This window comes from Sprattus sprattus, assembly GCF_963457725.1.
Source record: "Sprattus sprattus genome assembly, chromosome: 7".
Classification (NCBI taxonomy): domain Eukaryota; kingdom Metazoa; phylum Chordata; class Actinopteri; order Clupeiformes; family Clupeidae; genus Sprattus; species Sprattus sprattus.
Window position 1 is genome coordinate 34,579,434 of NC_137926.1, and position 22,701 is coordinate 34,602,134.

Sequence of the window (22,701 nt, forward strand, 5' to 3'; positions counted from 1 at the left end):
AGTGATCAGAATCCTTTTTTCTATTTAAAATAATGATGATGACGACAATTAATTAATGAATGTTTCTGCCCATTTAAAGGAAGGAGATTTGTATTGTATTTACTGGAGAACTGAAAACTTGAAGGTGGCTTCAAAGACTAACTTTTCTTCACTCTTTCTCATCAGTTTACAATCTTTGGACATGAAGAGCAATCAAATCTCTGTTTTGCCTGGACCTTCTGCCTGGGCATCTGTGAATCTCAGAGAGCTCATGTTAAGTCACAATCATATCAGTGCTCTGGACCTGAGTGGACCTGCCTACAAATGGGCTCGCCTGGAGAAGCTTTATCTCTGCAACAACAAGCTTACTGAGGTAAACACCACTCGACCAATCTTCTGTTGTGTCTTACTGAGGTATACACCACTCAATCAGTATTCTGTTCAAGCTTACTGGCACCACTCGGTCAGTCTTCTGTTGTGTCTTATTGAGGTAAACACCACTCTATCTGTCTTCTGTTGTGTGTCTTATTGAGGTATACACCACTAGATCAGTCTTCTGTTCAAGCTTACTGAGGTATACACCACTCAATCAGTCTTCTGTTGTGTCTTACTGAGGTATACACCACCCGATTAGTGTTCTGTTCAAGCTTACTGAGGTATACACCACTCGATCAGTCTTCTGGTTAAGCTTACTGAGGTATACACCACTCGATCAGTCTTCTGTTCAAGCTTACTGAGGTATACACCACTCGATTAGTGTTCTGTTCAAGCTTACTGAGGTATACACCACTCGATCAGTCTTCTGTTGTGTATTACTGAGGTATAAACCACTCGATCAGTCTTCTGTTGTGTCTTACTGAGGTATAAACCACTTGATCAGTCTTCTGTTGTGTCTTACTGAGGTATAAACCACTTGATCAGTCTTCTGTTGAAGCTTACTGAGGTATACCCCACTCGATTAGTCTTCTGTTGCGTAGAGTACAGTAATGCTATGAAGAGTGTGTACGTTGACAACCTCATACTGAGACGTTTGCTTCTGGTCCCAGATCCCTCCACAGATTGGCCTGCTGGAGGACCTAACATCGCTAGATGTAAGCCGGAATGACGGCCTGCGGTCCTTCCCAGATGAGATGGGAAAACTGGGAAGGCTGTGGGACCTGCCTCTGGATGGGCTGAAGCTCCAGCTGGACTTGAAACACATCGGCAACAAGACGAAAGACATCGTCAGGTCTGCATTGCCTGATTGATTGACATGGCTTTAATATTTAACAGTATTTGGCACTTCAATGGTATTTTGTACAGTCGTGGCCAAAAGTTTTGAGAATGACACAAATATGCATTTTCACAAAGTTTGCTGCTTCAGTGTCTTTAGATATTTTTGTCAGATGTTACTATGGAAGGCTGAAGTATAATTAAATATATTTAATAAGTGTCACTGGCTTTTATTGGCAATTACATGAAGTTAATGCAAAAAGTCAATATGTGCAGTTTTGACCCTTTTTTTTCAAGACCTCTGCAATCCGCACTGGCATGCTGTCAATTAACTTCTGGGCCACATCCTGACTGATGGCGGCCCATTCTTGCATAATCAATGCTTGGAGTTTGTCAGAAATAGTTTTTTTTGTTTGTCCACCCGCCTCTTGAGGATTGACCACAAGTTCTCAATGGGATTAAGGTCTGGGGAGTTTCCTGGCCAATGGACCCAAAATATCAATGTTTTGTTCCCCGAGCCACTTAGTTATCACTTTTGCCTTATGGCAAGGTGCTCCATCATGCTGGGAAATGCATTGTTCATCACCAAACTGTTCCTGTATGGTTGGGAGAAGTGGCTCTCGGAGGATGTTTTGGTCCAGCAAGCACCAGGACCGTCTCCTAAACATGATTCAGCTGCGGGATCGGGTCACCTCCAGCACAGAGCTTGCTCAGGAATGGCAGCAGGCAGGTGTGAGTGCATCTGCGCGCCCAGTGAGGCTAAGACTTTTGGAGGATGGCCTGGTGTCAGGAAGGGCAGCAAAGAAGCCATTCTCTCCAGGAAAAACATCAGGGAAAGACTCATATTCTTCAAAAGGTACAGGGATTGAACTGCTGAGGACTGGGGTAAAGTCATTTTCACTGATGAATCCCCTTTCCGATTGTTTGGGGCATCTGCAAATAAGAAAAAAGCATCCTTAGACCCTTCATGTGTGGGGTTGCTCCTCAGCCAAGGGAGTGGGCTCGCTCATAATTTTGCCTAAGAACACAGCCATGAATAAAGAATGGTACCAAAACATCCTCCGAGAGCCACTTCTCCCAACCATCCAGGAACAGTTTGGTGATGAACAATGCCTTTGCCATCAGTCAGGATGCGGCCCAGAAGTTAATTGACAGCATGCCAGTGCGGATTGTAGAGGTCTTGAAAAAAAAGGGTCAAAACTGCACATATTGACTTTTTGCATTAACTTCATGTAATTGCCAATAAAAGCCAGTGACACTTATTAAATATATTTAATTATACTTCAGCCTTCCATAGTAACATCTGACAAAAATATCTAAAGACACTGAAGCAGCAAACTTTGTGAAAATGCATATTTGTGTCATTCTCAAAACTTTTGGCCACCACTGTATATTATCTATATCTGTCAGACCCTCTGAGAACTGGCAAGGTTGCAACTCTGAACATCTACAAAATGCTTCTTAAAGTGACAAGAAATCATCCAATGTTTAAACCTCTTGTTCATTTCTTGGCTCTCGCTGTGCAGATTTCTCCAGCAGCGGCTAAAGAAGGCCGTGCCCTACTACCGCATGAAGCTCATCGTGGTGGGGAATGCCCAGAGTGGGAAGACTTCTCTCATCCAGCAGCTGATGAGGCTGAAGCGGGTGCAGTGGCGCCAGGGTCAGAGCCCTGCTGGCATCGACGTCAGGGACTGGAGCATCCGTGAGCGGGATAAGAAGAACATGGTGCTCAACGTATGGGACTTCTCAGGTGGGCACTCTCAAGGGTGTGACAAAACAAAAGCACACAAACAACTCCATTAATCTCGTGCTAATTTCAGTCAAAAGTGGCAGTATAGACCTGGAACTGTGTGATGCAGTTTATTGAAATATCAATTAGCTTGCTCTTTAGTAGAAGCCTGACTTTCTAAACTTGCCTGCTGAACAGGTGGAGAGGAGTACAGTGAGTCTCATCCACATTTCATGGGTCCTCGGGCACTCTATCTTGTGGTGTATGACGTCAGCAAGGGGGCCAGTGAAGTGGATGCCATAAAGCCCTGGCTCTTCAACATCAAAGTATGTGCACTACCAAATACTATACCCTCAATCAGCCTGTAGGGACTTTACATCAGATCACCTTCATATAGTGCGTAGTCATGTAATATGTTTTACTATTTCCTGTAGGCTGTGGCACCTCTGTCCCCTGTGATTCTTGTGGGGACACATGGAGATGAGTGTGAGGAGCGTCAGAAGGAGGCATGTATCCAGAAGGTGCGGGAGGATCTGCTTGGCCAGCCAGGATTCCCAGTCATCCGGGATTATCACATGCTTTCTGTCTTAGATGACACAGACTCTGTCAACAGGCTCCGGAAAGCCATCGTCAGGGAGGTGCTTGGCTTTAAGGTAACCTAGACAATCATTTATGAAACAGAAGTCGAAACTAATGCTTATGATCTAGAATATGCTTTCATCCAACTGCTCAGAATGTGTTTTTGTGTCGGCCATCTTGGTGTATTTGTGTGTCTGTGCCTCTCAGATCCAGGGCCAGCCTGTCATGGGTCAGCTGGTGCCTGAGTCGTATGTGGAGCTGGAGCGGAGGCTCCTGCGGGAGAGGGAGCGTGTGGCCCCTGAGTTCCCCGTGCTCACGCACCGCCACCTGCTCCAGATCATCCAGGAGAGCCAGCTGCAGCTGGAGGAGGGCGAGCTGCCTCACGCCATCAGCTTCCTCACGGAGACGGGTGAGACTCTGGGCCATAGAACCACCACAGAGGAGAATCTAGCTGTGCAGCTTTCAACCACAACATACAGTACACCTTCTATAATAACACAAATGAAAGTTCTTCTTTTTTGACCTAATTAGATTTTATACAGAGTCTGTCACATTCTGGCTGTAGGAAGAAAATAACAACAAATGTATCCAGAGTAGTGTAGACATAATGAATAGATACACAGATTTTTCTGTGAAATGTATTAAAAGACAAACAATTCTCAAGATTTTAAAGCACATTGTTTATTGGAGAAATAATATTGTCCAGCCAGCCTTTTTTTATTTATTGTAGTCACAGTTTTTTCATGTGAAGTGTAACCGCACTATTTTTGATTGGTGTACTCTGTAATGTTTAGATTATTTTTGATTGGTGAACTCTGTAATGTTCAGATTATTTTTGATTGGTGTACTCTCTGTAATATTTAGATTATTTTTGATTGGTGTACTCTCTGTAATATTTAGATTATTTTTGATTGGTGTACGTACTCTCTGTAATATTTAGATTATTTTTGATTGGTGTACGTACTCTCTGTAATATTTAGATTATTTTTGATTGGTGTACTCTCTGTAATGTTAAGATTATTTTGGATTGTTGTACTCTCTGTAATATTTAGATTATTTTTGATTGGTGTACTCTCTGTAATGTTTAGATTATTTTTGATTGGTGTACTCTCTGTAATATTTAGATTATTTTTGATTGGTGTACTCTCTGTAATGTTAAGATTATTTTTGATTGGTGTACTCCATATTATGTTTTGTCAAACACATCTGCCAAGGCTGAGGGGCACCGGCATCTCTCCATGCAGATATGTATTTACAGGTTGGAACTACAGCTGTGTTCTGTGTTTGACCTTTTAGGGGTGCTCCTGCACTTTGATGACCCTGCCTTGCAGCTCAGCGAGCTCTACTTCATAGACCCTCAATGGCTTTGCAATATTATCTCACAGGTAGTCGCACACAAGACACAAGAATACTGCATGTTTTGTCATCACCCCATTACGTCCATATCTAACCTTGCATCCATTATATCTAGCCAATGGCAACATCTATCCTTCCTTTCCACACCGGCTCACACACAATTCACTGGCATATCCACAAACATGCATCCATGTCGAACTGCCTCTTGCCCCCTGCAGACGCTGGGCCTGAAGATCTCTGGCGGCGGGGAGCATATGAGAGGAGTGGTGCAGCGCTCCTTCCTGGAGGTCTTTCTCACAGAGATGCGCTGCTTCCCCAAGGGCCTCCTAACTCAGTGCCTTAAACTGCTGGAGAAGTTTCAGATCGCTCTCCCCCTTGGCCAAGACCAGTTCCTGGTTCCTAACAGGTAGCCCAAGACAATTTTTATATTGCCAGCCATCAAAACATTGGTGGTGATGTTATTTATAGTATTCATTCAAAACCTACAGTGCTGTCATTTTTATCAACATTACATATACTTGACCCACTTCTGTTAAAAGCCTGACTTAACGTTTGCTGATGTGTGCTGTCTCAGTCTGTATGAGCAGAAACCAGTGTTTGATTTGCCTCACTGTGAGAACTCTGAAGTCATCATCCGTCTCTACGAGATGCCCTACTTTCCCATGGGCTACTGGTCCAGACAGATCAACCGTCTTCTGGAGGTCTCTCCATTCATGCTGTGTGGAAGAGGTAGCATTTATCAACTACAAATCTATCAACACTGCTGATATATACTGCATAATGTAACTGTATTTGTATTATATAACCTGTTTAATGTTTTATTTCAGTAAAAATGTAATGTGTAAATAACTCTTATAGATGTTCTGTTGTGTGTTCTTGACTGAACAGAGAAGGCTCTGAAGCCTAACCGACTGTACTGGAGGAGGGGCATCTACTTGAGCTGGTCCCCAGAGGCCTACTGCCAGGTAGAGGCTGATACAATGGAGAATGGACCAGCCAACATCATTAAGATCACAGTGCCCTGCTCTCGCAAAGGTAACTGGCCCAGTCGACATCATTAAGATTACTGTGCCCTGCTCTCGCAAAGGTAACTGCTCATAGTAAAACCCTTCTGTCCTAAAGGTGCCATGTTTCACCCGTAGGGCGTGTTCTACTGGGCCAGGTGGTGGACCACATCGACTCCCTGTTGGAGGAGTGGTTCCCTGGGCTCCTCACCACAGACATCCATGGGAACGGAGAGACCCTGCTGAAGAAGTGGGCCTTGTATAGTTTTGATGATGGACAGGAGTGCAACAGGATGCTGCTTGAGGATGTGCTCAGCCACATAGATGAAGGTGTGTTTTACTCCGCAAACATTATGCCCTAACTTGCATTTATGCCTCTTTGTGTCTGTGGTCATTCTTGTGTAGCAAACAACACATGAACTAAAGATCAAATCAAATAGAGATGAGACAGTATGTAGATCATGAGCATGTGTATGAACACCAGCTGTAAATGCATGGGTGAGACCAAGTTGTTTATCACCCAGATATTTATATCCACATTTTGGCCTCAGATTGCTGAAAGGTCTGAATGGGGTTGTGTGAAACTGTTGTGTTGTGTGTCAGATTGCTGAAAGGTCTGAATTGGGTCGTGTGTCAGATGGCTGAAAGGTCTGAATTGGGTCGTGTGTAACTGTTGTGTTGTGTGTCTGAATGGGGTTGTGTGTAACTCTTTGTGTTGTGTGTCTGAATGGGGTTGTGTGTAACTGTTGTGTTGTGTGTCAGATTGCTCAATGTCTGAATGGGGTCGTTGTGTAACTGTTGTGTTGTGTGTCTGAATGGGGTTGTGTGTAACTGTTGTGTTGTGTGTCAGATTGCTCAATATCTGAATGGGGTTGTTGTGTAACTGTTGTGTTGTGAATGGGGTCGTGTGTAACTGTTGTGTTATGTCTCTGAATGGGGTCGTGTGAAACTATTGTGTTGTGTTGTGAATGGGGTCGTGTGTAACTGTTTTGTTGTGTTGTGAATGGGGTCGTGTGTAACTGTTGTGTTGTGTTGTGAATGGGGTCGTGTGTAACTGTTGTGTTGTGTTGTGTCAGATTGCCTGCTGGTGAATCCAGAGGACCCCCGCTGTACTGTACCCATAGCACAGATCTCCCCTGACCTGATTCTGAGTGACCAGCCTGCCAGCACCATGCTCAACAGTGAGGAGCTGGAGATGGACCTGTCCAAAGAGTACCTTCTGGGTAGGTGGCCAAGAGGGGGGGTTCTGGATCGGAACAGGCATGAAGCCAAACCCATGAAGACTCAGTCCTCACCTTGTGACCATCACCAGAGGCAGAGAGATATGCATGGAATATTTACAAGACACATGGGGCGGAATTTAATAACGGAAGTGATGTGATTTATTGAATGAATATCATTGTTTAGTCTTACCTGTCCTTAAGGAGGCATACAAGCTCAGAAAATGAAACATGAGGATAATGATGTGTGCTTTGGCATGTCAACGCACTGCAGGTGTGTACAGTAGAAAAAGCAGTTCTAGTCTTGATGTATCCCAAAGGTGTGTTGGCTTCTTTTCACAAAGCTCTGTTGACTTTACACAAGTAGATAGAGCAACTCTGACATACCTTTGGTTGGTAAATGCTGCTTAATATGATGAGTTATACTTAAACTGTTTAGGCTTAAAAAAAAAATAACTCTGTGTGTTTGTATTGATACCTGTGTGACTGAAGGGGATGGAGGTTTTGGCTCAGTTTATAGAGCCATTTACAAGAACGAAGATGTCGCCGTCAAGATCTTCAACAAGCATGCGTCAGACCTCTACATCCACAGGCTGGTCAGACAGGTGAGCTCTTCAGTCACTCATGTTAGTCCAGATGTTCAGTCACTCATGTTAGTCCAGATGTTCAGTCACTCATGTTAGTCCAGATGTTTAGTCACTCATGTTAGTACAAATGTTCAGTCACTCATGTTAGTCGTTGTACAGATGTTCAGTCACTCATGTTAGTCCAGATGTTCAGTCACTCATGTTAGTCCAGATGTTCAGTCACTCATGTTAGTCCAGATGTTCAGTCACTCATGTTAGTCGTTGTACAGATGTTCAGTCACTCATGTTAGTCCAGATGTTCAGTCACTCATGTTAGTACAAATGTTCAGTCACTCATGTTAGTCGTTGTACAGATGTTCAGTCACTCATGTTAGTCCAGATGTTCAGTCACTCATGTTAGTCCAGATGTTCAGTCACTCATGTTAGTCCAGATGTTCAGTCACTCATGTTAGTCCAGATGTTCAGTCACTCATGTTAGTCCAGATGTTTAGTCACTCATGTTAGTACAAATGTTCAGTCACTCATGTTAGTCGTTGTACAGATGTTCAGTCACTCATGTTAGTCCAGATGTTCAGTCACTCATGTTAGTCCAGATGTTCAGTCACTCATGTTAGTCGTTGTACAGATGTTCAGTCACTCATGTTAGTCGTTGTACAGATGTTCAGTCACTCATGTTAGTCCAGATGTTCAGTCACTCATGTTAGTCCAGATGTTCAGTCACTCATGTTAGTCCAGATGTTCAGTCACTCATGTTAGTCATTGTACAGATGTTCAGTCACTCATGTTAGTCCAGATGTTCAGTCACTCATGTTAGTAGTTGTACAGATGTTCAGTCACTCATGATAGTCGTTGTACAGATGTTCAGTCACTCATGTTAGTAGCTGTACAGATGTTCAGTCACTCTTGTTAGTAGTTGTAGAGATGTTCAGTCACTCATGTTAGTAGCTGTACAGATTTTCATTCACTCATGTTAGTAGTTGTACAGATGTTCAGTAACTCATGTTAGTAGCTGTACAGATGTTCAGTCAATGATGTTAGTAGTTGTACAGATGCTCAGTAACTCATGTTAGTAGCTGTACAGATGTTCAGTCACTCATGTTAGTAGTTGTACAGATGTTCAGTAAATCATGTTAGTAGCTGTACAGATGTTTAGTCAATGATGTTAGTAGTTGTCCAGAAGTTCATTCAGCCATTCAAACAACCAAGACACAGATTCATGCTGGCTTTAGCCGCAGCATTAAGAATCCACCTGTCATGCCATGTTTGTCTTAAATCAGTGGCTGACACTTTATCTCAGACATCCAGGTGGAATAATGACTCATCAGGTCCAGGCCCAGCCTTCAGGCAGATTCTGCATTGTTCCATAACAGATGTAATTAACCCAGATATGTCAAGTCATGACTGAACTCGAGCCAGGCTCCATATATAGAAATGTGACCAAGATAAGGGATCATGAGTTGAATGGTGGTGTTTAGGCTGTGACTGTACTCTGCAAGCAGATTTTGAGATTGTCAAGCGGTGTCTCTTGACTCCTCTCCCCAGGAGCTGGCAGTGCTGGGTCGTCTGCACCACCCCAGTCTAGTGGCCTTGCTGGCAGCTGGGATCCTCCCCCGCCACGTGCTGGTTATGGAGCTGGCCCCACTGGGCTCATTGGATTCACTGTTTGAGCATGAGAACGGCAGCCTGAACCGCAAGCTCCAGCACAGGATCGCCCTACAAGTGGCAGATGGCCTGAGGTAGTTTGCACACGACACATAGCCCTGTTCACTAAAGGCTGCTTAGCTCAGCACACTTCTCAAATACCCACATAGAGCGTTCATGTATAACAGGCATAGCTTCACTACTAAAGTGTGAAAAAAAAATACTGCTCTATTATTCACATAAGTCCTTTATTCAGTTCCTGTAACCTTAATTATGTGTGTCTTTTCATTTCATCCGCCTCCTTATTGTAATAACACCATAATAACCCCCACCACCCACCCCCTGCTCTGTCTTTGTATGTGTAGATATCTGCACTCATCCATGATTATTTACCGCGACCTGAAGCCCCATAATGTGCTTCTGTTCAACCTGAAGACAGACTCTGAGATCATTGCAAAGATCACAGACTATGGCATTTCCCAGTACTGCTGCAGCATGGGCGTCAGAAGCTCAGAGGGGACACCAGGTACGTCCTCTTCACACACCGCAAGTTTTAGCTTTAGCCTGTTAGCCTTAGCTATTTAGCCTTGACATCAGTTAAATTGTGTATAATTGTGTTATAAGTCAGATCAGTGAGTTTTGTAAATAAGATCAGTGAGAGAATATAGTAGCATAGGAAATGTTCTGTGTCTTAATGTCAGTTTGTTTCTGTCAGGTTTCCGTGCCCCTGAAGTAGCACGTGGCGGAGTGATCTATAACCTGCAGGCAGACGTCTTCTCCTTTGGCCTGCTGCTGTATGACCTGCTGACCTGTGGAGAGCGCATTGCTGACGGCATGAAGTTCCCCAGCGAGTTTGATGAGAGGGCAGTACAGGGCAAGCTACCAGGTAATGCAGTTCAAACCTCTCTCACATAGCCAGTTCAACATTAGTGTGTAGCTCTGTTTAACCTAGCGTGGAAACAGAGGGTTTTTAGAGAGTGATTCATCGTTCTCCTTCCTTTGAAGACCCAGTGAAGCACTATGGCTGCGCCGCCTGGCCGGGCTTCCAGAGTCTGATGAGAGACTGCCTGAAGGAGAGCCCACAGGACAGACCCACCTCAGAACAGGTTAGTCCAGACACAACAACCCTGTCCTGGTTGAGCTACCCACCAAACTTCTGTAGAGAAAACATATCGATCTCTTGAGCATGATTGTCAGTGGTGTGGACCAGATTAATTAATTGCAGGTGTTGACAGCCGGTGTACAGCAAATCCCCTGTATTGATTTGAGTGTAGGTGTTTGAGCGGCTGAACTCAGGCGAGATGCTGTGCCTGATGACGGAGGTGACCGTGTACGGAATGCCCTCGGAGTGCTTCACCGTCTCCTGCGGGGACCAGGGCCCTCAGGTGTGGCTGGGCGGGGGAAGCTGCACCCACAGGCGCGGATGCATCACCTCAGTGGACCTCACATCTGAGAAAACCTCCTCTCAGGTACTCACAATCACTCACCACAGCACCTCCTTCTAACCTCCTCTCAGGTACTCAATCAGTCACCCAACACCTCCTTCTAACCTCCTCTCAGTTACTCAATCAGTCACCACAGCACCTCCTTCTAACCTCCTCTCAGGTACTCACAATCAGTCACAACAGCACCTCCTGACCTCCTCTCAGGTACTCTATCATTCAGCACAGCACCTCCTTCTAACCTCCTCTCAGGTACTCGCAATTAGTCACCCAACACCTCCTTTTAACCTCCTCCTAAGCTCATCAATCAGTCACCAATGCACAATCTAACCTCTTGTAGTCAGAGATTGTCGTGATGGACATGGTTGTCATGGTGATGGCGCCTCGTATGGCTGCTTCGGTGTGTTGGTGCACACTTCTGTGTTTGTTTTTAGTCTTTAATAGTGTTTAATTTAGTTTATTGCGAATCAAACCGGATTATTTTGTTTTATTGTCTTATTGTCACAAACTGTGTTAGTTTTAATTCTGTTTATTACGGATCAACTCGGACTTTTTTAGGTTTTTCCATTTTTGTTATTGTGTTGCTATGGCGATGTCGCGGATCATTTTTACGAGAGATGAGATCCTTAACATCAGGGACTCAACACCATCGGATTTATGTCCCAACTTTCTCGCCTCTCCCGTGGACTTACAAGACCTACTTATCCAAGGCCCTGGTCTCACAGTGAGACGGAGAAAGAGAGGAAAGCGCGCAGGAGCCCTGGTGCGATTTAGGAAGAGAGGAATGCGGTCACCTTTACCGAGTATAATCCTCTCCAACGTCCGCTCACTCTGCAACAAAATTGATGAACTACGTCTTCTCATCAGGACTAATAGGGACTTTTCTCTCTCTTCTGTCATGTGTTTTACGGAATCCTGGCTGACTGAATCTACACCGGACTCTGCAGCACAGCTGACCGGCTTTCAGCTGTTACGTGCAGACCGCGATCCAACTCTTTCAGGCAAATCAAAAGGCGGAGGTATTTGTTTCTATATAAACCAGTGCTGGTGCAGTGACGTGAAAGTGATCTTACAATCCTGTTCTCCCGACTTGGAGTCTTTTTTTATCACCTGCAAACCGTTTTACTCCCCCCGTGGATTCACTTCTTTTATTCTTGCTGGAGTTTACATCCCACCGCAAGCTGACGTGCGAGAGGCTCAACGTCAACTCGCTGATCAGATATTAGGAGTGGAGAGTAGGAGAGAGAATACATATTCTCCGGTTATTGTCATTGGAGATTTTAATAAGGGCAACCTCACTCACGAACTCCCGAAATACAAACAGTTAGTCAAATGCCCGACCAGGGAGGAGAATACTTTGGACCACTGCTACAGCACCATCAGCAGGGCTTATCATGCAGTTTCACACGCTGCTCTGGGGCTATCCGACCATGCTCTTATTCATCTGATCCCAGCTTATAGACAAAAACTTAAAATTTCGAAACCTGCTGTGCGGACTACAAAAAACTGGAACAGCAGAGAAGCTGTGGATGAGCTGCGGGACTGCCTGGATGACACAGACTGGGACCTTTTTACAGATGTTGTGATGTCATAAATCAGCTTCTGCGAGGACGTATGTATTCCAACACGCACCAGGGTGAGCTACAACAACAACAAGCCCTGGTTCACTGCAAGACTCAAACAGCTTCGTTTGGAGAAGGAGGAGGCTTTCAAGAGTGGGGACAAGGATAGGATCAGACCTGGGAAATACTCTTTTGGCAAGGAGATAAAGGAGGCAAAACGACAGTACTCTAAGAAGCTGGAACATCAATTTGCAGCCAATGACTCCTCGTCAGTCTGGAAAGGCCTTCAGGTGATCACAGGCTGCAAAACCAAATCCCCCCACTATATGGAAGATCTTAGACTGGCAAATGACCTGAACGACTTCTACTGCAGATTTGACAGACAATGGACTAGTCCTAACCCTGTCCCCACCACAGCTATCACACCTACTCTTCCCAGCCTGGACATAGACACCACCCTCTCCAACAAAATGGTCCCAGACAGCCCTCTCCCCCCCATCACACCCCTCTCCATTCAGGAGAGGGATGTCAACAAGCTGTTAAAAAGACAGAACCCCCGCAAAGCAGCTGGACCAGATGCTGTCTCTCCCTCCACAGTAAGGTACTGTGCTGCTGACCAGCTGTCTCCAGTGTTCACAAACATCTTTAACACCTCACTGGCTGAATGTGTGGTACCTGCCTGCTTTAAAACATCCAACATCATCCCCGTTCCGATAAAGCAGAGGATCACAGGCCTTAATGACTACAGACCAGTTGCCCTGACCTCTGTGGTAATGAAGACCTTCGAGCGCCTCGTGCTGACCCACCTCAAGGCCATCACCAACCATCTCCTTGACCCACTGCAGTTTGCCTACAGAGCCAACAGGTCTGTTGATGACGCAATCAACATGGGAGTCCACTACATCCTCCAGCACCTTGATTCCCCCGGCACCTATGCCAGGATCCTGTTTGTTGATTTCAGCTCGGCATACCCCAATAGAATTCTAGAACACGGCAGCAAAATCCCACGAAAACAGAGATTTCCTTCATTTTTCTGTAAACAAACAGTTACAGTTAGAAAACACAAGAAAAATTATAATTACAAGTTTGTTTTGTTTGAAAGGGCATAAATTCTTTGTTCATATGATATCAAATATGTATTAGTGACTTCTACAAATATTAAAATACAAATTATTTTATTACATACACCCTAAAGTTCAAATTCATCAGTTTTGAACCGTTCAGCAGATGTAGTTATTATATTTAATATATATATATCTTTTCTTGACTACTGTTCATCTGATCCAGCCTTACAAGTGTCCTATGTGGCAGACACCAATGCCATGAAATAAGTATGAGGAGTTATGCAGATACCTACCCTGTTCAAACCCAGGGATAGCAGACTCTGGTGACAAGCTTCAGAAATTGAGACCATTACAGTTTTTTCCAATCATTTTCACACTTGGTTCAATACCATGTACTCTTTCTCAAAACACCTAACACATCCAGCAGTAGACTAACTAAATGGGATACTTTTCCATTGCTTAGATACAAAATGCAGTCAATGACCACTTCCAAAATTCATGGATACCTCTCGCTGTTCCTTTCCTCCCATGTCCTCACTTCTCTTTGCTGCCACAGCACCCTCACTCACTTCTCTACCCTCAGATGAGGTGGAACAACTGACATCCTGACACATAAAAGAAACAAAACTATCCTATTATTGTAAGCCATCACAGTGGAAGTCATTATTGTTTCATCCATTTTTATGTCAATTGTTTTATGCCACAACATCAGCTCAATATCCCAGTGTGTAGGCCTACTACATACGGACAAGCTATATCACATCTACTATACATTTTTGTAGTACTGATGTCCTATACCTTGGTCCTGATTTCATTGTGATTAGCTTTTCTACAGCATAAAAGCTGTACAAGCTTAAAATTTAACATCACAACATATTACTAGTTGGCTGTCGAATAATCTGCTGAATACCATTTCAATATGAGGTTTTCAATATTCAATGATGACCTTGCTATTGATTGTAGCTACTGTTGTTACCATGAGCTTACAGCTCAAAACAAAGGAGGGATTTGAAATACTAGTAGAGATGAAGTTTTTTTTACTATACATGTTATTTATACATGTTATTTATCTAGGGTTAGGGTTATATATCAGGGGCCGTATTCACAAAGAATCTTAGGGCTAAAAGTAGCTCATAAGTGGCGAATTTAAGAGAAACTCCTAAAAATAATGGGCGTGTCAGTCTTAAATTTAGGACTCCTATTTTTTTTACTAAGAGCAATTCACAAAGTATTTTATCCCTAAAAGTAGCACCTAAGTCTAAGACAGCTTAAAACTCCTCATGAGGACTCCTAAGTCACTAAGACTTATTCACAAAAAAATCGTAAGATTGCTGCAGCCGACTTGGAATTGATAAAAGACATTGCTTAAACCGTGAAGGTATTAATATTGTCGTAGAGTTAGCGCGGGGTGCAATGACGCCTTTAAACAACGATGTGTCCCGAAGTGAAATGTTTGGAAACATAAAGATAGCCTATTTGGCTTCGCGGAAAACGCAAATGACGACACTGGGAATCATCAGTCAGCCGTTTAATTCATCAAACTATCAACGCACTGTAGACCCCACATCATCCAACAGTTTATCCAGTTGCCTTTGGACAATCGCCAATTACACAAGATCAAAGTAAATTCCATGGCGATCGCAGGAATGACCAGTGACGGGACACACATTACAATAATTGCCCCATCAAAAGATGAGGACGTTTTCGTCCACCGTGGCCTGGATGTAGCCTACCGATGACTCGTGCATTTCAACGGAGAGCGGTCTGCAGCAGGTTTTTGAGAACTTACCAGCTGGATGCCGCTGGGGTGACAGTGGCTATTGGTCCTGGGACCAGTAGGCTTTCGCTTAAGCTACGTTTCACGTTCGTTTCGCTTGAAGGGCCGTATGTGCTGATATTTGAAGTGGTCAAGGGCTGGAAATATAATAGCCTAACAGTTTGCTGGGTGCTTTAATTATTACTGCCTTGATTACATGCAATTGCCATATTTTATATTGATCGCTTTCTTTTTCTCTTAACGTGCAAAGTGTCATTCACGTTGGATGCACAAACTTGTCATCATGCGTGTGCATTCTGCTAACTGCACTGTCCATAACTATTTAATATGACTTAATTTGAAGCCTAGCTTATTCTCTTATTTTCAGTTGATATAGTGGGATTGTTAGAGGGACGTCACAAATGAGTTTTTAATGAGAGAGCCTGTCAACAACCAATCACCGTCCTCACCCCTTCTAAACTCGTGCATGAGAATCGACGTCATCCATATCAACGGTGCTTTTATCTTAAGCTTAGAAGTTTGTATTATCCTTAGTATGAGTAGGTCTCAAAGGCGTTGTGAATCACTTTTAAGAAATTACTCCTACGTAAAATGTTTAAGCGCGAGTTAGGAGCACTCTTAGTGGTAAGATAAAAAGCTTTGTGAATACGGCCCCAGTTTAGTAAGTGATGAGGCTGAGTCAATAGCTGGCTATCAACCAACTCCAGACGAACTCCTCAGACTAACGTTACCTCAGTCAATGTAGATATAGCTAGCAAGTTAGCTGGCAAACTGGTCATGGAAATTGAGATGACGATACAAATTGTAAGACATTTCTTCTGAAAACCAGAAAACACAGCCGATTACCCACGTCGTTTATTTGTGCAAATAATAGCTCTCACCCACAGACGCGGGTGCTTCCTTCGTAGGTTGCAAAGTCACTAATTGGCCGCCATTTCCACAAGTGAGGTAACGTGAAAATTAGAAAATTAGCTTTACTGAACGTCCCTCAAAGACCAATTATTAAATGTTACATTGGCTAATAAAAGTGTCATGGGTTTACAATCTATTCAAACATCAGCTGTCGTCGACGGCCGCTATGGGATCTAGAGGGTTAACACCATCGCCCCAGCTCTCCTCCAAGACAAGCTAACACAGCTGAACGTGCCTGAGCCCACCTGCAGGTGGATCACTGACTTCCTGTCAGACAGGAAGCAGCGAGTGAGGCTGGGCAAGCTTGTCTCAGAGCCTCGGACCATCAGCACTGGAGCCCCCCAAGGCTGTGTGCTCTCTTCTTTACTTTTCTCCCTCTACACCAACAACTGCACCTCCAGCCACCCCTCTGTCAAACTCATAAAATTTGCGGATGACACCACCCTCATTGGATTAATCTCAAATATGGATGAGGCCGCCTACAGAAATGAAGTCGACAGCCTGGCTTTCTGGTGCAGCCAGAACCACCTGGAGCTGAACGCTTTAAAAACTGTAGAGATGGTAGCAGATTTCAGGAGGAGCCCAGCCCCAACCATCCCCCTCATCATGTGTGACTCCCCAGTTAACATGGTGGAGTCTTTCAGATTCCTGGGAACAGTCATGGCACAAGACCTAAGGTGGGCGGAGAACATCACCTCCAAAATCAAGAAGGCTCAGCAGAGGATGTTCTTCCTTCGACAGCTAAAGAGATTCAACATGCCGAAGAAAGTGATGGTGGAATTCTACACAGCCATCATTGAATCCATCCTCACCTCTTCAATAACCATCTGGTTCGCTGCCTCTACTGCAAAGGATAAAAGCCGACTGCAGCGGATCATTCGGTCAGCCGAGAAGGTCATCGGCTGTGACCTGCAGTCTCTTCTAGACCTGTTTCACTTAAGGACCAACAAGAGAGCAGGGAAGATCATCGCTGATCCTTCTCATCCCGGTCACCACCTATTTCTGTGTCTCCCATCCGGCAGAAGGTTCCGGGCTATTAAGACCAAAACCTCTCGCCACTTGAACAGTTTTTTTCCCCACGGCAGTTGGGCTCACAAACAAGCCCCCTGCATCACAATGACTCTGGGTTTCCGTACTCAAACTAACTTGCCCTTCTATGCCCAATGATTTATTATTATTTATTATTATCTTAAAAAACATTGGTCCTTTGTTCTTGTTTATGCTTTTTTGTTGTTATGTTATGTCTTATGTCTTATGCACCAACCACACCAAGTCAATTTCCTGTATGTGTGAATATACTTGGCCATTAAAAGAATTCTGATTCTGTTTCTGAAATACCATAAAACGTCAGAGAAGTCAGGTGGAAAAGGTGGGATAGGTGGGAAAAGGAAATAAAGTACAAACTTATACAAAGAAAGAATGGTAAGAAATGGATAGGGAGGTAGAATATAAACAATGAAGACTGTTAAAAGGAAAAGAATAAAGATCATGTGCAGAGGAGGCAGAGGAGAAGCAAGTGTATGTCAAATCACCCCCAACTATTCTTAAAAAGATGCATCTTGTGATACTCTGATACTGATCTGAATCCTCCTGTCTCTTGTGACTGGGAGGTGGTGCTCTGATACTGATCTGAATCCTCCTGTCTCTTGTGACTGGGAGGTGGTGCTCTGATACTGATCTGAATCCTCCTGTCTCTTGTGACTGGGAGGTGGTGCTCTGATACTGATCTGAATCCTCCTGTCTCTTGTGACTGGGAGGTGGTGCTCTGATACTGATCTGAATCCTCCTGTCTCTTGTGACTGGGAGGTGGTGCTCTGATACTGATCTGAATCCTCCTGTCTCTTGTGACTGGGAGGTGGTGCTCTGATACTGATCTGAATCCTATTGTCTCTTGTGATCTGCTGGCAGGATGTTGACAGCAGCCCTGTGTTGTGTGTGGTGAACGTGCAAGTCCCTGGGGAGGCATGTGATTGGCTGGTGGCAGGAACACAGGCGGGCTCACTCATCGTCATGGATACTAAAAACCCCTCAGGTTTTCATCATCTCCAGAGGGTGTCAGACGCTGTGACGTCATTGTTTTTTCACACACACTCACCACGCAGGTGAGAAAACCCGCCAGGACCAGGAAGTATTCCAGGAAACTCTTTCTGTTAAAAGAACTCACATCACATTTGCATTCAAATAAGAATGTGAGGGGGTTTATGATTTTATTCAAGGATTTTATACTTTATTTTATTGTTGGAATGTAAGAATGCATTTTTAACCAGTGTATTGTTGTTTTCAGTCAATATAAGTATAATACTATCAATTCAATTAATTTATTCATGGAACAATTTTTGTTTATCTACAAGCTGCTTGAAGAATTACCTGTTGATTGGGACAGCAGACGGAACCCTGGTCATTTATGAAGATTCAGCATTGAAGGTGCAAGGACCACTTTTTCTAATGTTAACTGTTAGCTGAATTCATGTCCTACCACTGCAGTGAACATCCAAAATGAAAGAATTTGGTTCAGCCATGTTTTGATGTGTACTGAGCCACCTTGATTGACACATGCATTGTCCACAAGTATCTGTGAGACACTTCCTAGGATGTGTAGGTTACTGATCATCTGACATCTGTATCCTGTCGTAGAGTATTAAAGAATTATTACCATTATTAAGAATTATAACCATATTAAAGTTTTGCGGAAGCTATTTAATTCTCAGTTTGTTTTAGATGTGGATGAAATTAGAATTTCAGCTGTATTGCACGTATTATGCGTTCATAAATCCAAGCCTCTCATTAAGGAAGAAGTAAGGATATTTTGTCAAACACTAGTGAGGTAACGAGGAAACAGCCAACAGCAAACACCAGCTACAGCACAACTGGAACAGTCATTGCAGTGTCATGCTGTAATAGCTGCTCTCAATTCATTCAATTTTATTTATACAGCGCCATAACAATACAATTGCCTCTAAGCGCTTTACAAAGCCCAGAGCCTGAACCCCCTTAGTGCAAGCACAATGGCAACAGAGGCAAGGAAAAACTCCCTGTTAGGCAGGAAGAAACCTTAAGCAGAACCACGGCACATAAGGGGGGACCCATCTGCTTGTGGTCCGCCAGGTGGAGATAGGGGGGAAGGGGGAGGGTTGTGTGGAAGAAGGGGAAGGGAAACAACAGGGGTTGTACACAGCCAGCATTTGGTCGATGTACATAGTATATATACAGACATCCGGTGGTAAATACATGATACAGGCAAGACCAGTTTAGTGGGTATATGCTGTACTTATAGGGTTACTGTTACAGGGGTAAGGGATGTAGGGACAGAGAAACATTTCAGTGGTGGCAATAATGTATATTGTATATAAATGCTAGCATAGGGTATGGGGTAGAGTAAGTGTACGGCAATACGGTGGCGGTGGGTGCAATTGGCCGAGGGTTTCTACAGGTAGACCAGGTGGAGAGACTAAAGCAGCGTCCCATGGCGGAGATAGTCTAGATTATAATGGGCATAAGTAATATGATATGAAAGGACAGAGAGAGAGAGAAATGGAGAAGATATGTTTAGTAATGCTGGCATTTAGCATTTTGTTTGGTAGTGTACATATGGAGATATCAGTCGTAAGCTTTAGGGTTGCAGGGTACACAGCAGTGCCCAATTGGCTGGTGACAGTCGCAACACGTGCTGTATGCTGTACCCAGGATCCGTAAAGGCCCTCCTTCACGGTACAACATACGCTGTCTGTGGCCCAGTTTTGTTGAATAGGGGGGTATTGCATGTGTTTAGATGTGTTTAGTAAAGCTGGCATTTAGCATTTTGTTTGGTTTGGTACATTATGGAGATTTCCTCACATTCTTGTGGAGTTTTGTGCCAGGACCACAGAAGCACTACTGGCAATGACACGTGCCTTCACCCTACCCATCCTCCTACCCTTCACATGGCCATGTACCATCAAAGTCAACCTGATGTTATTAAAATAATCTACCCACTGAAACCTACCTTTGAAAACAGTGCAGACCTACTGTTATTAGGTTTGTTGCCGTGTTATGGTAAGTAAATCAATGTCTTTACTCTTTTGGTCACAGCACAAGAATGGGGCACCTGTGAAGACAGTTCAGGTGGGGAATGTGAACACTCCTCTGGTGTGTCTGAGTCAGTCTACTCACCCCGAGGACAGGAGCACGGTCTGGGCTGGCTGTGGCACCAGGGTGCTCTCCCTCACTGCAGACTACGATGTCCTGAAAACAATAGAGACTAAACACAGGCAACTGTCTCAGTAAGTACAGATTACAAAACGAGATATGACGTAAAAAATATATTTAACTTAAATATTCGTAAAACAGTATTGATTACGAGATGGTCTTGAGTACAGACATCTTGCTTGTCACCTTGGGCCATGTTCAACAAACCAGATCATCCTGTCAGGACTATGATCAATAACAAAGGCATCACCTTAAAGACCAGACCAAATTAGTCTCAAAGGCATCACGTTAAAGATGACGCCCAGAGCTTTGAGTTTCTCATCATCTTGTGATTAGTATGTATGAATTATATACAGTAATACCTCCACTAGTAATATGATTGTATTTTCATAAGTAAGTTATAAGCATGGTATATTGTGTGTAGATAGCTGGAGCAGTTGAGCTGAGTGTGTGTGGGTGTGTGTGTGTGTGTGTGTGTGTGTGTGTGTGCGCACCCTCGCATTCTCAGGAAGCAGCATTGTGCAGTGCGCAGCGACACCAATGTCTCGCGGTTGGTGGTGGACAAGCATGTGTTCCTGAGTAAAGTTGGAGGCCAGGTGGTGGAGGTCTGGGACAAGAAGAGTGACAAGATCATTGACCTCATCGACTGTGCTCAGTTACTGCGGTGGGTTCATGACCGCATCACACATGCACACAGGTGATCAGTTTGCCTGCCATTGCCTTTTTTGGATAAAACACTTGCTGCAATGTTGAATGTGTTGATAAGTGATAGTTTCATTCATCTTCACAATCCATGAAGAGATAGTAAATGCCAGCTGTGTTCATTGTAAACCCTAACAGACCCAGCGCTGGCTCGAAGCCTAGAAGAGCCAGCACAGAGGTGTTTGGAGAGATGGAGCCATCTTGGGTTACTGTAAAAGCTCTGTTGGTGCAGCACGGCACAACACTGTGGATTGGAACCAGAGCTGGCCATATCCTGCTGGTGGAACTTTCCAGTAGGCAATTACTGCAAGCAGTCAGCCTCCACTGCCACTCAGTCAGGGGCATGGCATCTGTGCTGATTGGTACTGAACAAATCTTGCTCTCTTTTGCTGTTGTTGTTTTTAAATATAACTTGTGCCATCTTAAAGAAATCTTATGTTCACAACATCCACACAGACATAGAGCTGACCAGCCAACACGGATTATGTTAACACTCTGATTCTTGAGAATGGACTTAAAATGAGTGATTAATTAGCTAAATAGTAGCAAATCAGCTAGACCTCCTGTCCTTATTTTCAGTATCTCAATTTCTTCAACTGTGTCAGTTGTCTAATGAGAAACTGGTCTTGTAGAGTGGATTCAAATGATTTTGATAATATTTTCCTCTGCAATCCTAGAAACACTCAACAGGAAACACGTCATCATGGTACTAGGAAAACGGCTACGGCTGGCCCAAGATCAAGTCAGGAATCAGTGTGGTAGGGGAGATACTTCTGTTAGCTTGCTGTGAAAATCTGATGACTACTGGCAGACACTGCATTGAGATGTGTGCGATAACACCATTCTGTTTATGCTCACTTTTGTGTTGCATTTTATATGATATGTGTTAATCCATACAATCTGTTTCTGTTCATTCTATATGGTGTGTGTTAATCCAAACATTTTGTTTCCTCCAGATGAGGACTCGATTTTGATGACGTGGAACAGCACACTCCCTCTTGAAGTGAAAGACTTAAGTAGACACCGTGAGCTGAGGGAGGAAATCACAACCAAGATGAGAGAACATCTGTTTGACTGAATACTGCTGTGCACTATATTCACCCTTCCCCCAATGTCAACAGCCTAACAAATTAGAATATAATCACTTATGGTTGTTGATTCTGTTGCCATTTGTTTCACCAAAGCAGTGGTGGAGGCGGGGGGATTTGTATGAATAATCTGAATATAATCAAGGGAAGCCACTCAGTATCTTCTTTTTTTGCATGTGTGCCTTCCATATTTTATCTTCCTGGAGGAGGACAGATTCTGATTCTGGAGTGTGTTACTTCAGTTATGTTCACTTGTGTGCAAATCAGTTATGTTTTTGTTTTAGTCTGGGTTGTGTGAATGTATCACTTGGACGAGTTTTTATCACGTAGGCTATGACTATTCAAAAGGGATGACAGATTATTTATGATAAATTCTCCTAGCACTTAAATCAAACTGGAAACCCTTTTTGATACCTCTTTTGATATTGACGATTTTATTTAATGTATTGAAATGTCTGGTCCAACATGACACTGATTATGCAAATTGTATTGTGAGAGGCATGTAAATGTAGTAGGCCCTGATAGGCTACGTTTGCATTAAAATTGCAGTGTTGTGCTTACCGCATGTCTGTATCGTGTTATTATTAGTTGCATTCAGCGAGGTCAGTATTTCACCCGCCACGGTAGGCGGCACCATTAATATTGAGTATGTGTGGTTTGTC

At 43.8% G+C, this 22,701-nt stretch overlaps 1 protein-coding gene across 1 annotated transcript in view; it reads left to right on the top strand.

Annotated features, from left to right (window-relative positions):
* The window catches only part of lrrk2 (leucine-rich repeat kinase 2), a 35,269-nt gene extending 12,738 nt beyond the window's left edge, over positions 1-22,531 (top strand). Inside the window, exons 27-51 of the mRNA XM_080842225.1 lie at positions 166-352; positions 1,026-1,207; positions 2,718-2,941; positions 3,119-3,246; positions 3,355-3,573; positions 3,707-3,908; positions 4,796-4,884; positions 5,074-5,261; positions 5,430-5,584; positions 5,744-5,890; positions 5,998-6,189; positions 6,936-7,082; positions 7,572-7,684; positions 9,209-9,402; positions 9,673-9,833; positions 10,023-10,193; positions 10,313-10,413; positions 10,582-10,776; positions 17,973-18,166; positions 18,416-18,488; positions 20,133-20,323; positions 20,758-20,913; positions 21,090-21,313; positions 21,629-21,709; positions 21,908-22,531. Coding sequence (XP_080698351.1) covers positions 166-352; positions 1,026-1,207; positions 2,718-2,941; positions 3,119-3,246; positions 3,355-3,573; positions 3,707-3,908; positions 4,796-4,884; positions 5,074-5,261; positions 5,430-5,584; positions 5,744-5,890; positions 5,998-6,189; positions 6,936-7,082; positions 7,572-7,684; positions 9,209-9,402; positions 9,673-9,833; positions 10,023-10,193; positions 10,313-10,413; positions 10,582-10,776; positions 17,973-18,166; positions 18,416-18,488; positions 20,133-20,323; positions 20,758-20,913; positions 21,090-21,313; positions 21,629-21,709; positions 21,908-22,029 — 4,036 coding nt within the window. The 3' untranslated portion in view covers positions 22,030-22,531. The remainder of the gene's footprint in view (positions 1-165; positions 353-1,025; positions 1,208-2,717; positions 2,942-3,118; positions 3,247-3,354; positions 3,574-3,706; positions 3,909-4,795; positions 4,885-5,073; positions 5,262-5,429; positions 5,585-5,743; positions 5,891-5,997; positions 6,190-6,935; positions 7,083-7,571; positions 7,685-9,208; positions 9,403-9,672; positions 9,834-10,022; positions 10,194-10,312; positions 10,414-10,581; positions 10,777-17,972; positions 18,167-18,415; positions 18,489-20,132; positions 20,324-20,757; positions 20,914-21,089; positions 21,314-21,628; positions 21,710-21,907) is intronic.
* The last annotated feature ends 170 nt before the right edge of the window (positions 22,532-22,701 follow it).